Below are 14,288 nucleotides of genomic sequence, written 5' to 3'. Positions count from 1 at the left end.
AGCTAAATCTACATTAAGATAAGCCATAGCATTTGCTCCTAATAACTTCTCTACATCCTATATATAATATAAATAATATATATATATAACTATTTGTATATATATACCTCAACATACTCTGTAGAACAATCAACCATATTCCTCAGCATCCCAACTACATAATACTACTGTTCTACCTGGTCTCCAACCTTTAAAATATAGAATTCTTCTCTCTCTCTCTCTCTCTCTCTCTCCTCTCTCCTCTCTCATTCTTACCTGTGTTCCTCAGGTCACCTAACACTCGAGCTATGTCATTAATACAGCAGTACCACTATAGGATAAACTGCTCCAAATGTCCATGCATCATGATGATTACCTAACATAACAAGATGATCTGAGTGAGAGAGAGAGAAAGAGGGAAGAAGAGAGAGAAAGAGAGAGAGATAGTAAGTAGTACAACAGTCCCTATTGATCTAACCTGGTTCTACCTTTTCCATAAAAACAGCAAATACATTACTAATAGTTCTTCTCTCTAATATATTATTTACTTGAAGAAAAGTTAAACTATTAACAAACAAAGATAAACCACACATTAGATCAGACATACATACTTTGTGTTACTAGTAGACTGATAGATATAGTAATTGGTAATATTTAGTTCTCCCTTCCATGACAATGGGATTTCAAATGTATCTAATTGACTAAAGAGAGAAACATACAGACATTTATTATATTATTATTATAAGTTACTTCAATAAAATGGACAGCATCTCCATATGATATTGGTTGAACAGGTATAGCAGGAACATCACCAGATCTGATAACATCTTCATAAGATCGACGATATACTTCATCTGAAAGAGAACGAGATTATAAGGACAATGACAAACAAGGTAATAGTACCAACTGCTGGTATTCCAGGAGTAAGAGGATCTCCATTTATTATCATAACGACCCTCGTTGCAACCCTCCAGGAGGAAGACTAGGGACCATTAGGGTAGACAGCGGGACCTCCTTGGGAGCATAGTCTGCTGGATCAGAGTATATGATTAATCCAGTACATCCAATCTTTGAGCTAAATGAGCCTGTTAATATATAAAGTGCTATCCTACAGACACAGTCCCATTCACAGACTAGAAGTATTAAATTATGAGACTTCTCATACCTTATCTCCTCTGAATATCCTACCATATCTTGCTATACAAATATGACCAGTAATGTTTAAACTTAAGTTTTTAGTAATATAATCAAATCTTCAAATTGTGCATAATTTACAAAACCAGAGGTCCCTAAAGGAGAAAGAAGAGAGAGAGTTAGCATGAGATAAATAATTGGTTACTTCAGCTGATCCCAATTCCTGAGTAACTATTAAAAGGAGGAGGGACATCAGTGTCATTTTCTCCTGGTGTCAGGGGAGGTTCCTGTCTGTTTCTGCAGTGTAGAGGACATCTTTATTATCACTAAGAACCTTTAGTACATTGTAGTTGCTGCGATTTACATAACTCAATAATACACTATAATTTGTCATCTCTACAAGATCAAAATAATGTTGTGAGAAAGACTGATAGATGAGGTTAGCAACATCTTCATTTTGTTCCTTGCCAGCAATATGAGGTCTGGCAGTAAGTTGTCTATCAGAGAAGTAATAATAATAGTTATGATCAGTTTAATCTTGTAACACTTTACCTTAAATTCTCTTTTATTTATTTGAATCCAAACTTTCAGACACATAGTCTCCTATTGGCTGAGACTGACCATTAACAGTTACAATAGCACCCCATGAGTTAACTGCAGGTTCAGTAGACTCATTAATACTCCATCCTAGTAGGAAACCAGCCCCAAAACTGGTACAAAGCAACAATGCTACACAGATAATGGCACAAACTAGACTGAAGATATGTCTGGACTTTTTAAGCGATCTTTTAGATTGTAATGGATGGTCCTCTTTTTTGATAGAGCCCAACTCGTTCGTTCTGTCATCATCTAATAGTCCACCTTTATCGGCCATTGCACTACAAACTAATAATCGATATAATTATTATATAAAATCAGCTGCGATTAGTATGCGGAAGAATACGGAAACATTCTGAAATTTATACTGAAATGTAATGCAATATAAATAGTACTTTTGTCCGTATACTATAATGGCCGATGATCATAGTTCGGATGAGCTGCTCCCTATCCAAAAAGAATTCACATATTGCCATCTAAAAAATCATCTAAAAAGTCCAAGTATATCCTCTGTAAAATTTGTGCCATTATCAGTGTAGTATTGTTACTTTGTACCAGTTTTGGGGCTGGTTTCCTACTAGGATGGAGTATTAATGAGTCTACTGACCTGCAGTTAACTCATGGGGTGCTATTGTACTGTTAATGGTCAGTCTCAGCAATAGGAGACTATGTGTCTGAAAGTTTGGATTCAAATAAATAAAAAGAATTTTAAGGTAAAGTGTTACAAGATTAAACTGATCATAATTATTAATACTTCTCTGATAGACAACTTACTGCCAGACCTCATATTGCTGGCAAGGAACAAAATAAAGATATTGCTAACCTCATTTATCAGTCTTTCTCACAAAATAATTTTGATCTTGTAGAGATGACAAATTATAGTGTATTATTGAGTTATGTAAATCGCAGCAACTACAATGTACTAAAGGTTCTTAATGATGACAAAGATGTCCTCTACACTGCAGAAACAGGCAGGAACCCTCCCCTGACACCAGGAGAAAATGACACTGATGTCCCCTCCTCCTTTTAATAGTTATTCAGGATTGGATCAGCTGAAGTAAGCAATTATTTATCTTGCGCTAAATATCTCTCTCTCTCTCTCTCTCTCTCTCTCTCTCTCTCTCTCTCTCTCTTTCCTTTAATTTAGGGACCTCTGGTTTATGTAAATTATGCACAATTTAAAGACTTTGATTATATTACTAAAAATTTAAGTCTAAACATTACTGGTCATATTTGTATAGCAAGATATGGTAGGATATACAGGGGAGATAAGGTATCATAAGTTTCATAATTTAATACTTTTACTTTTTGGAATGAGTCTGTGTCTGTAGGATAGCACTTTATATCTTTAACAGGCTCATTTAGCTCAAAGATTCGATGTACTGGATTAATCATATACTCTGATCCAGCAGATGTTGCTCCCAAAGGAGGTCCCCCTGTCTACCCTAATGGTCCTAGTCTTCCTCCTGAGGGTTACAACGAGGGTCAGTTATGATATCAAGTGGAGATCCTCTTACTCCTGGAATACCAGCAGTTGGTGCTAACTACCTTGTTTGTCATTGTCCTTATAATCTCTGTTCTCTTTCAGATGAAGTATATCGTCGGTCTTATGAAGATGTTTTATCAGATCTGGTGATGTTCCTGCTATACCTGTTCAACCAATATCTTATGGAGATGCTGTCCATTTTATGAAGTAACTATATATAATAATAATAAATGTCTGTATGTTTCTCTCTTTAGTCAATTAGATACATATGAAGTTCCATTGTCATGGAAGGGAGAACTAAATATTACCAATTACTATATCTATCAGTCTACTAGTAACACAAAGTATGTCTGATCTAATGTGTGTTTATCTTTGTTTGTTAATAGTTTACTTTCCTTCAGTAAATAATATATTAGAGAGAAGAACTATTAGTAATGTATTTGCTGTTATTTATGGAAAAGTAGAACCAGGTAGATCAATAGGGACTGTTGTACTACTTACTATATTTCTCTCTCTCTCTCTTCTCAGATCATCTTGTTATGTAGGTAATCATCATGATGCATGGACATTTGGAGCAGTTGATCCTAATAGTGGTACAGCTGCATAATGGACATAGCTCGAGTGTTAGGTGACCTGAGGAACACAGGTAAGAATGACTGAGAGAGAGAAGAAGAATTCTATATTTTAAAGGTTGGAGACCAGGTAGAACAGTAGTATTATGTAGTTGGGATGCTGAGAAATATGGTTTGATTGGTTCTACAGAGTAGTGTGAGGTATATTATATACAAATAGTTATATAATATATTATTTATATTATATATAGGATGTAGAGAAGTTATTAGGAGCAAATGCTATGGCTTATCTTAATGTAGATGTAGCTGTAGAAGGTAAAGACTTGATTACATTTATAATAATAATAATAATATTATAATTATATAACTATTCAAGAGATTTAATGATATATAGTTTTATTTTTTAATATAGGAATGGAATCTTTTTCAGCTTCTAGTAGTCCACTGTTATATGAATCTATTTACAATGCTACAAAACAAGTTAGTGTACATTAATCTTATCCAAGATGACATTTGTCCTCTAGGTAGCTTGTCCTTGTAATGATTTCCAGACAGTCTATGAACAGTGGAAGAACCACTCCAAATCTTCAAAACCAAGGTATATGTAATTGACACATGATTATCATGTGATTTGTTTATTTAATAGGATAAATAATTTGAGCTCTGCGAGTGACTTTACTTTCTTTATTCAGAGTCTTGGAGTGACTAGCTGTGACATAGATTACCAGGTATCATGCCCATCCATTCTAATAATGTATTTATTCATTTAATTGAATTTATCAATCCATTTAGAATAGCTACCATTATTTTGTCTATCATTCTGTTCATGATAATTTTTATGGATGAGTCATTTTGGTGATCCTGACTTCACACATCATATACAGCATTAGGAGAGGTGTGTTAACTGTTGCCATGGCACTATCAACACACCCCATTCTTCCTTACAATCCAATTGATTATTCAGAGAGATTAATGGAACTATATAATGATTACAGACAACATATGGTAGTCAATTCCAACATCATAATATATCAACTGGTAAGATGTCCTCCTATATATACATATATATTATAATATGTCATATTAACTCTTACATGTTATATATATTATATTAGTATATTAGTTAATGATAAGAGATCATATAAATTATTGTATTAATAATGGTTATTTGTTCTATAGAGTTCCTTTACTCTTGTTTAACTGACTTTTCACAGCTGCTACCATCTTCATAATACACTCATAAAATATGCTGACACAGACAAGTTAGTATAATATTCCAGTAGTTATTAACTATATCTTTGTCCTCTGTATGTAGTGAGAATATAGTCAGAATACTTAACAATAAACTAATGAATATAGAGAGAATCATTTATTTTCAACCGAGAAGGATTACCAGGACGACCATCTTATAAGTAAGTAACAAATACTCCGATATACATGTACTTCACTTAAGAACAATGGTTGATCCTTCTATCTGTCCATTCTTTTCTCTATCCATCCATTCATTTAAACCTTAATATCTCATTCCTCTCTTTCTTTCTCCATACAGACATGTTATATTTGCTCCTAGTTCAGTCAATTCATATGAAGGTGCTTCTTTTCCAGGAGTAGTAGATAGTATCTTTAATGCTACAACATTAGAAATTTGGAATGAAGTACATCATCAGCTGGATATAGTAGCTATCCATGTACGCTATGCTACAACAAATTATGAATCAACCCAGTATTAAATGGGTTAATTAATTAATTAATTAATTACATCTGAAGTATTATAAACTTTTGTTATTATAATTATACAAAAATGTAAAACACACCATATCATATTATAATAATTAAACAATAATTATTTGTAAACAAGTCCGCTATAATATGTTATTTAGTATTCAGATTTCAAGCAATGTAGTTTCATAAATATGGATTTTAATTAATACAAATAATTAATTAACAAGATACAATAACATAACAAAACATTAATAATTAAAGTATCAGTATGTTTATGAATATGTTCATTTTGAAAATATATTTCAGTAACTGTGTCAGGTGAGTTTGTCCCTAAATATATGAAATATAATTAAATATTTAAATTATTAAACTATTATTACAAGATCCTTCTAGATACTTCTTTGTATTACAATGATCATTGTTTCTATTACAGTCAATGTAATGTGCTTTATAACTAATGAATTGATTAATACACATTATGTTTACAGAATGCTTTTTGAAATTTTCAATTAGAGACATCAGTTATTGAAGTTCAATTGAAATTCTATCTTATCATTATTAACATTGCATTAACTGGAAATAAGTACTTTATTGTTTTTCTTACATTATATCTCTTGTCTTAGTGTGCTTGGTTCAGTGTAAGAAGAGAGTATCATCATGGTATTCCTTTATATTTGACAATTGACCAACATCAGAGTCTGCTCTGTGAAGTGATCAGATGTTATTAATGTATTATTTTAAATCAAATTAGTTTAGTGTAACATTATTAGATATTGGCTCTCACAAGTTCTTGATTACATAAACCTTACCAGCTAGTTTAATTGGGAGTTGAGGATTGTCTTCTTCTAGATCAGATATCTGTCCAACATCAGAGTCTACTACTGATGAGTGATCAGTTGATAGTACACCAGTTGTGTAGCCTGACTCAATAGAACCTGCTAATGATGCTTGATCACTGTCGTCGTGGAAACCACGTATAGTTTTCTTGAAGTAGTGATACAATGTTATGATGACCTTTTTGATAAGCTCTATCTAGTGGTGTCATGCCTGACATGTTTCTTATAAGTGGATTAGCACCACCATTCAGTAGCTGTCTAACAATATCTCATATCCATATTGACTAGAAAGATATATGCTGTAGTACCAGTAGGAGTTTGATGATTGATATTAATTTGGGGTCATTAATAACTCTCTTATAACATTGTCATGTCCTTTGGCACAGGCTATCATGAGAGGTGTCCAGCCATTAGTCCTGGCTAAGTTAGGATCTGCTCCATTGTTATTAAAATAGTAATGACAGAAGAGTGGCCAGTCAAGCAAGCAATATAAAATTGCTGTAGCTCCATTTTTGTTTTGTGTATTTATTGGAACATTGTTCTCTAGTAATAATTTAACAACATCACCATGACCACCTCCACTGGCTGCCATAAGAGGTGTCCAGTCATCATTGTCAGGTAAATTAGGGTCACCCCCATTATTAAGTAAGGAAGAAACAACAGAAGAGTGACCACTCTGGCTAGCAACATAAATGGCTGTTCTTCCATAATTGTTTTGGATGTTTACTACAACATTTTTATTAAGTAGTATCTCAACGACATCAGCGTGACCATTTATACTGGCTGTCATAAGAGGTGTCCAACCATCATTGTCAGCTAGGTTGGGATCTGCACCATTGTCAAGTAAGATAGAAATGATAGAAGAGTGACCATGGTGACTACCAATACAAATGGCCGTTATTCCCTTATTGGTTTGGGTATTTACTTGAATATTCTTCTCTAGTAGTATCTCAATGACATCAGTATGACCATTTAGACTGGCTACTATAAGAGGTGTCCAACCATCATTGTCAGCTATGTTGGGATCTGCCCCATTGCTAAGTAAGGTAGAAACAAACAGAAAAAGTGACCATGGTGACTAGCGATACAAATAGCTGTTACTCCTTCTTTGTTTTGGGTATTTAATAGAACATTCTTCTCTAGTAGTAACTTAATGACATCATTATGACCACTTTGACTGGCTGCCATAAGAGGTGTCCAGCCATCATTCATAGCTATGTTAGGATCTGCACCATTGTTAAGTAAGGTAGAAACAACAGAAGAATGACCAGTCTTGCTAAAAAAATAAATTGCAGTTTCTCCATCTTTGGATTGGGTATTTATTGGTACCTTATGCTTTTAATAATAATTGAATGACATCACTATGACCTTTTTCAATAGCTATCATAAGAGGTGTACAGCCATTGTTCATAGCTATGTTAGGATCTGCACCATTGTTAAAGTAAGGTAGAAACAACAGAAGAGTGACCCAGTCTTGCTAAAAAATAAATTGCAGTTTCTCCCATCTTTAGATTGGGTATTTATTGGTACCTTATGCTTTAATAATAATTGAATGATATCACTATGACCTTTTTCAATAGCTATCATAAGAGGTGTACAGCCATTGTTCATAGCTATGTTAGGATCTGCACCATTGCTAAGTAAGGTAGAAACAACAGAAGAGTGACCAGTCTTGCTAAAAAAATAAATTGCAGTTTCTCCATCTTTAGATTGGGTATTTATTGGTACTTTCTGCTTTAATAAAATTGAATGACATCACTATGACCTTTTTCATAAGAGGTAGCTATCATAAGAGGTGTACAGCCATTGTTCATAGCTATGTTAGGATCTTTCACCATTGCTAATAGTAATAAGGTAGAAACAACAGAAACAGAAGAATGACCAGTCCAGTTGCTAAAAAAATAAATTGCAGTTTCTCCATCTTTAGATTGGGTATTTATTGGTACTTTCTGCTTCAATAACAACTGAATGACATCACTATGACCTTTTTCAATAGCTATCATAAGAGGTGTATTGCCATCATTGTCAGGTAAATTAGGATCTGCCCCCATTTTTGAGTAGGAGGATACAACAGAAGAACAACCATTCTGGCTAGCAAATAAATGGCTGTTGTTCCATAATTGTTTTGGGGGTATTTACTGGAACATTCTTATTAAGTAGTAAATCAACAACATCAGTATGACCATTCACACTAGCTATCATAAGTGGTGTCCAGCCATCATTGTCAACTAGGTTGGGATCTGCTTCATTGTGAAGTAAGGTAGAAATGGCAGAAGAATTACCACTCTGACAGGCAATATAAATGGCCGTTATTCCCTTATTGGTTTGGGTATTTACTGTAACATTATTCTCTAGTAGTATCCTGATGACATCACCGTGACCATTTAGACTAACTACCAGAAGAGTTGTCCAGCCATCATTGTCGGCCATGTTGGGATCTGCTCCATTGCTAAGTAATTTAGAGACAACAGAAAAGCGACCACGATAGCTAGCAATACAAACAGCTGTTATTCCTTCTTTGTTTTGGGTATTTAATGGAACAGTCTTCTCTAGTAGTAGCTCAATGACATCATCATGACCATTTTGACTGGCTCTCATAAGAGGTGTCCATCCTTCATTGTCAGGTAAATTAGGGTCTGCCTCATTGTTGAGTAAGCAGAGACAACAGACAAGCAACCATTCTGGCTAGCAATATAAATAGCTGTTCTTCCATAATTGTTTTGGATATTTACTGGAACATTCTTATTAAGTAGTATCTCAACGACATCAGCATGACCATTTACACTGGCTATCATAAGAGGTGTCCAGCCATCATAGTCAGCTAGATTGGGATCTGCCCCATTGTTAAGTAAGATAGAACAACAGAAGAATGACCATGGTGACTAGCAATACATATGGCTGTTATTCCTCTTTTGGTTTGGGTATTTACTGGAACATTTTCTCTCTAACAGTATCTCCATGACATCACCATGACCATTTTGACTGGCTATCATAAGAGGTGTCCAACCTTCATTATCAGGTAAATTAGGGTCTGCCCCATTGTTGAGTAAGGAAAAGACAACAGAAGAGTGACCACTCTGGCTAGCAATAAAAATCGCTGTTCTTCCATAATAGTTTTTGGGTATTTACAAAACATTATTATTAAGTAGTATCTCAATGACATCAGCATGACCATTTATACTGGCTGTCATAAGAGGTGTCCAGCCATCATTGTCAGCTTGGTTGGGATCTGCTCCATTGTTAAGTAAGATAGAAAACAACAGAAGAATGACCATGGTGACTAGCAATACGTATGGCTGTATTCCCCTTTTGGTTTGGGTATTTACTGGAACATTTCTCTTTAATAGTATCTCCATCACATCACATGACCATTTACAATGGCTGCCATAAGAGGTGTCCAACCTCAATGTCAGCTATGTTGGGATCTGCGCCATTGCTAAGTAAGGTAGAGACAACAAAAGAGTGACCACTCTGGGTAGCGATATAAATTGGCTGTTCTTCCATATTTGTTTTTGGTATTTATTAGAACATTTTTATTAAGTAGTATGTCAATGACATCACCATGACCATTGTGACTGGCTATCATAAGAGGTATCCAACCTTCGTTGTCAGGTAAATTAGGGTCAGCCCCATTGTTAAGTAAGGAAGAGACAACAGAAGAGTGACCACTCTGGCTAGCAACATAAATGGCTGTTCTTCCATAATTGTTTTGGATGTTTACTAGGAGCATTTCTATTAAGTAGTATTTCAATGACATCTGTATGACCATTTACACGGCTGCCATAAGAGGTGTCCAGCCATCATTTGTAGCTGTGTTGGGATCTGCCCCATTGTTAAGTAAGATAGAAACAACTGAAGAGTGACCACGATGGCGAGCAATACAAATAGCTGTTACTCCTTCTTCATTTTGGGTATTTATTAGAACATTATTCTGTAGTAGTATCTTAATGACATCAATGTAACCATTTTTACTGGCTACCATAAGGGTGTACAACCATCATTGTCAGGTATATTAGGGTTTGCACCATTGCTAAGTAAGAACGAGATGACAGAAGAGTAACCATTTTGGCTAGCAATATAAATGGCTGTTCTTCCATTATTTGTTTGAGTATTTACTGAAATATTCTGCTCTATAATAACTCAACAACATCACTATGACCATTCCACTGGCTGCCATAAGAGATGTCAAGCCATCGTTGTCAGCTAAGCTGGGATCTGCCCCATTGTTAAGTAAGATAGAAATGATAGAAGAGTGACCATGGTGACTACCAATACAAATGGCCGTTACTCCTTTTCGGTTTGTGCATTTACTAGAACATTATTCTCTAATAGTATCTTAACAACATCACTATGACTATTTCCACTGGCTGCCATAAGAGATGTCAATCCATCATTGTCAGCTAAGCTGGGATCTGCCCCATTGTTAAGTAAGATAGAAATGATAGAAGAGTGACCATGGTGACTAGCAATACAAATGGCCGTTACTCCTTTTCGGTTTGTGCATTTACTAGAACATTATTCTCTAATAGTATCTTAAAACGACATCACTATGACCATTTCTACTGGCTGCCATAAGAGGTGTCCAGCCATTATTGTTAGCTAAGTTAGGATCTGCACCATTGCTAAGTAAGGTAGAAACAACAGAAGAATGACCAGTCTTGCTAAAAAAATAAATTGCAGTTTCTCCATCTTTGGATTGGGTATTTATCGGTGCCCTGTGCTTTAATAATAATTTAATGATATCACTATGACCTTTTTCAATAGCTATCATAAGAGGTGTACAGCCATCATTGTCAGTAAATTAGGGTCTGCCCCATTGTTAAGTAAGGAGGATACGACAGAAGAGCAACCATTCTGGCTAGCAATATAAATGGCTGTTGTTCCATAATTGTTTTTGGTGTTTACTAGAACATTCTTATTAAGTAATATCTCAATAACATCAGCATGACTATTTTGACTGGCTGCCATAAGAGGTGTCCAGCCATCATTTGCAGCTAGTTGGGATCTGCCCCATTTCTTAGTAAGGTAGAAACAACAGAAGAGTGACCGTTCTGGCTAGCAATACAATAGGTGTTTACTCCCTTTTTGTTTTGGGTATTTACTGGAACATTATTCTCTAGAAGTATCTCAATGACATCACCATAAGAGTTTACACTGGCTATCATAAGAGGTGTCCATCCATTATTGTCAGCTATGTTGGGATCTGCTCCAAAGCCAAGTAAGATAGAGACAACAAAAGAGAGACCATGGTGGCTAGCAATATAAATGGCTGTTTGTCCTTCTTATTTTGGGTATTTACTGGACATACTTCTCTAGTAGTATCTTAATGACTTCATCATGAGCATTTGACTGGCTACCATTAGCGGTGTATAGCCATCATTGTCAGGTAGAGTAGGGTCTGCACTATTGTTGAGTAAGGAAAAGACAACAGAAGAGTGACCACTCTGGCTAGAAATATAAATAGCTGTTTTCCCAAAATTGTTTTTAGTATTTGCTAAAACGTTGTTTTTAAGTAATTTCTCAACGACATCAGCATGACCATTTTGACTGGCTGCCATAAGTGGTGTCCAGCCATCACTTGTAGCTAGGCTGGGATCTGCCCATTTCTAAGTAAGGTAGTAACAACAGAAAAGTGACCATTCTGGCTAGCAATATAAATGGCTGTTATTCCCTTTTTAGTTTGGGCATTTACTGTAGCATTTTTCATTAATAGTTTTTTAATGACATCACCATGACTGTTTAGACTGGTTACCATAAGAGGTGTCCAGCCATCATTGTCAGCTATGTTGGGGTCTGCCCCATTGCTAAGTAAGGTAGAAACAACAGAAGAGTGACCATGGTGGCTAGCAATACAAATAGCTGTTTCTCCTTCCTTGTTCTGGATATTTACGTGAAACATACTTCTCTAGTAGTATCTTAATGACATCATAATCAGCATTTTGACTGGCTACCATAAGAGGTGTACAGCCATCATTGTCAGATAAATTAGGATCTGCCCCATTCTTGAGTAAGGAAGAAACAACAGAAGAGTGACCATTCTGGCTAGCAATATAAATGGCTGTTCTTCCGTAATTGTTTTGAGTGTTTACTAGAACATTCTTATTAAGTAATATCTCAATAACATCAGTATGACCATTTTGACTGGCTGCCATAAGAGGTGTCCAGCCATCACTCGTAGCTAGGCTGGGATCTACCCCATTGCTAAGCAAGGTAGAAACAACAGAAGAGTGACCACTCTGACTAGCAATATAAATAGCAGTTATCCTTTTTTCGTTTTGGGTATTTACTAGAACATTATTTTCTAGTAGTATCTTAATGACATCATCATGACCATTTAGACTAGCTACCAGAAGAGGTGTCCAGCCATCATTATCGGCTATTTTGGCATCTGCTCCATTGCTAATTAACATAGCGACAACAGGAAGGTGACCATGGTAGCTAGCCATACAAATAGCCGTTGCTCCTTCTTTGTTTGGGTATTTAATGAAACATTTTTCTCCAGTAGTATTCAATGACATCAGCATGACCACTTTGACTGGCTACCATAAGAGGTGTACAGCCATCATTGCCAGGTAAATTAAGGTCTGCTCCATTTCTAAGTAAGGTGTAATAACAGAAGAGTGACCATTCTGGCTAGCAATATAAATGGCTGTTTTTCCATAATTGTTTTGGGTGTTGACTAGAGCATTCTTGTTAAGTAGTATCTCAACAACATCAGCATGACCATTTTGACTGGCTGCCATAAGAGGTGTCCATCCATTGGTCATAGCTAGGTTGGCATCTGCCCCATTGCTAAGTAACATAGAGACAACAGAAGAGTGACCATGGTGGCTAGCATACAAATAGCTGTTATTCCCTTTTTGTTTGGGTGTTACTGGAACATTCTTCCTTAGTAATATCTCAATTACATCACCATGTCCATTTTGACTGGCTATCGTAAGAGGTGCCCAACCTTCATTATCAGGTAAATTAGGGTCTGCCCCATTGTTGAGTAAGAAAGCGACAACAGAAGAGTGACCACTCTGGCTAGCAATAAAATGGCTGTTCTTCCATAATTGTTTTGGGTATTTACTAAACATTATTATTAGTAGTATCTCAATGACATCATATGACCATTTATACTGGCTGTCATAAGAGGTGTCCAACCATCATTTGTAGCTACATTAGGATCTGCCCCATTGTTAAGTAAGGTAGAAACAACTGAAGAGTGACCATGGTGACTAGCGATACAAATGGCTGTTATTCCCTTATTGTTTTGGGTATTTACTGGAATATTTTTCTCTAGTAGTATCTCAAAGACATCAGTTGACCATTTAAACTGGCTACCATAAGAGGTGTCCAGCCTTCATTGTCACTATGTTGGGATCTGCCCCATTGTTAAGTAAGAGAGTGACAACAGAAGAGTGACCTCTCTGGGTAGCGATATAAATGGCTGTTCTTCCATATTTGTTTTGGGTATTTGTCATAATACCCTTTTTTTAAAGTAGTATCTCAATGACATCATTATGACCATTTTTACTAGCTGCCATAAGAGGTGTCCAGCCATCATTGTTAACTAAGTTGGGATCTGCCCCTTTGCTAAGCAAGGTAGAAACAACAGAAAAGTGACCATTCTGACTTGCAATATAATTTGCTGTTATTCCATTTTTGCCTTGGGTATTTATTGCTACGTTTGACTTCAGTAACAGTTGAATGACATCATCATGGCCATCCTGACTAGCTAGCATAAGAGGCGTACAACCATTATTCATAACTACGTTTGGATCTATCCCATTGCTAAGTAAGGTAGAAACAACTGAAGAGTGACCATATTTACTAGCAACATGTAACACAGTGGTACCATTATCATTTTTTATTTTAGATAAAGTAGATATCACTGTTTCTCCTGACTGTGTTAGTAGGTAGGATTACCACCTACTTCAAGAAGTAGAGATATAGCAGAAAGAGGACCACCAGATTGAA

At 35.7% G+C, this 14,288-nt stretch overlaps 3 protein-coding genes across 3 annotated transcripts; all 3 read right to left on the bottom strand.

Annotated features, from left to right (window-relative positions):
• Window positions 1-3,250: 3,250 nt before the first annotated feature.
• On the bottom strand, window positions 3,251-8,377 carry LOC121391085 (ankyrin repeat domain-containing protein 29-like). The gene is made up of 5 exons (XM_041522836.1): window positions 8,292-8,377; window positions 7,857-8,001; window positions 7,473-7,661; window positions 6,894-7,371; window positions 3,251-3,360 (listed from the first exon to the last, which is right to left on the bottom strand). The coding sequence occupies exons 1-5, from the start codon at window positions 8,375-8,377 to the stop codon at window positions 3,251-3,253; spliced, it is 1,008 nt and encodes a 335-aa protein (XP_041378770.1).
• A 2,943-nt stretch (window positions 8,378-11,320) lies between these two features.
• LOC121391084 (ankyrin repeat domain-containing protein 29-like) lies at window positions 11,321-13,405 on the bottom strand. The gene is given in 5 exon segments (XM_041522835.1): window positions 11,321-11,529; window positions 12,057-12,198; window positions 12,278-12,612; window positions 12,884-12,934; window positions 12,937-13,405. Coding segments are annotated over 5 exon segments (1,206 nt in total).
• A 243-nt stretch (window positions 13,406-13,648) lies between these two features.
• LOC121391083 (ankyrin repeat domain-containing protein 29-like) lies at window positions 13,649-14,077 on the bottom strand. Its single transcript, XM_041522834.1, has 2 exons — window positions 13,997-14,077; window positions 13,649-13,798 (listed from the first exon to the last, which is right to left on the bottom strand). Exons 1-2 carry the CDS (start codon window positions 14,075-14,077, stop codon window positions 13,649-13,651), a joined length of 231 nt encoding a protein of 76 aa, XP_041378768.1.
• Between the last annotated feature and the right edge of the window lie 211 nt (window positions 14,078-14,288).

Source organism: Gigantopelta aegis, unplaced genomic scaffold (genome assembly GCF_016097555.1).
Source record: "Gigantopelta aegis isolate Gae_Host unplaced genomic scaffold, Gae_host_genome ctg1619_pilon_pilon:::debris, whole genome shotgun sequence".
NCBI classification, from domain to species: domain Eukaryota; kingdom Metazoa; phylum Mollusca; class Gastropoda; order Neomphalida; family Peltospiridae; genus Gigantopelta; species Gigantopelta aegis.
Note: the sequence above shows the minus strand (reverse complement) of the source record. Positions and strands in the feature narration are given on the sequence as shown.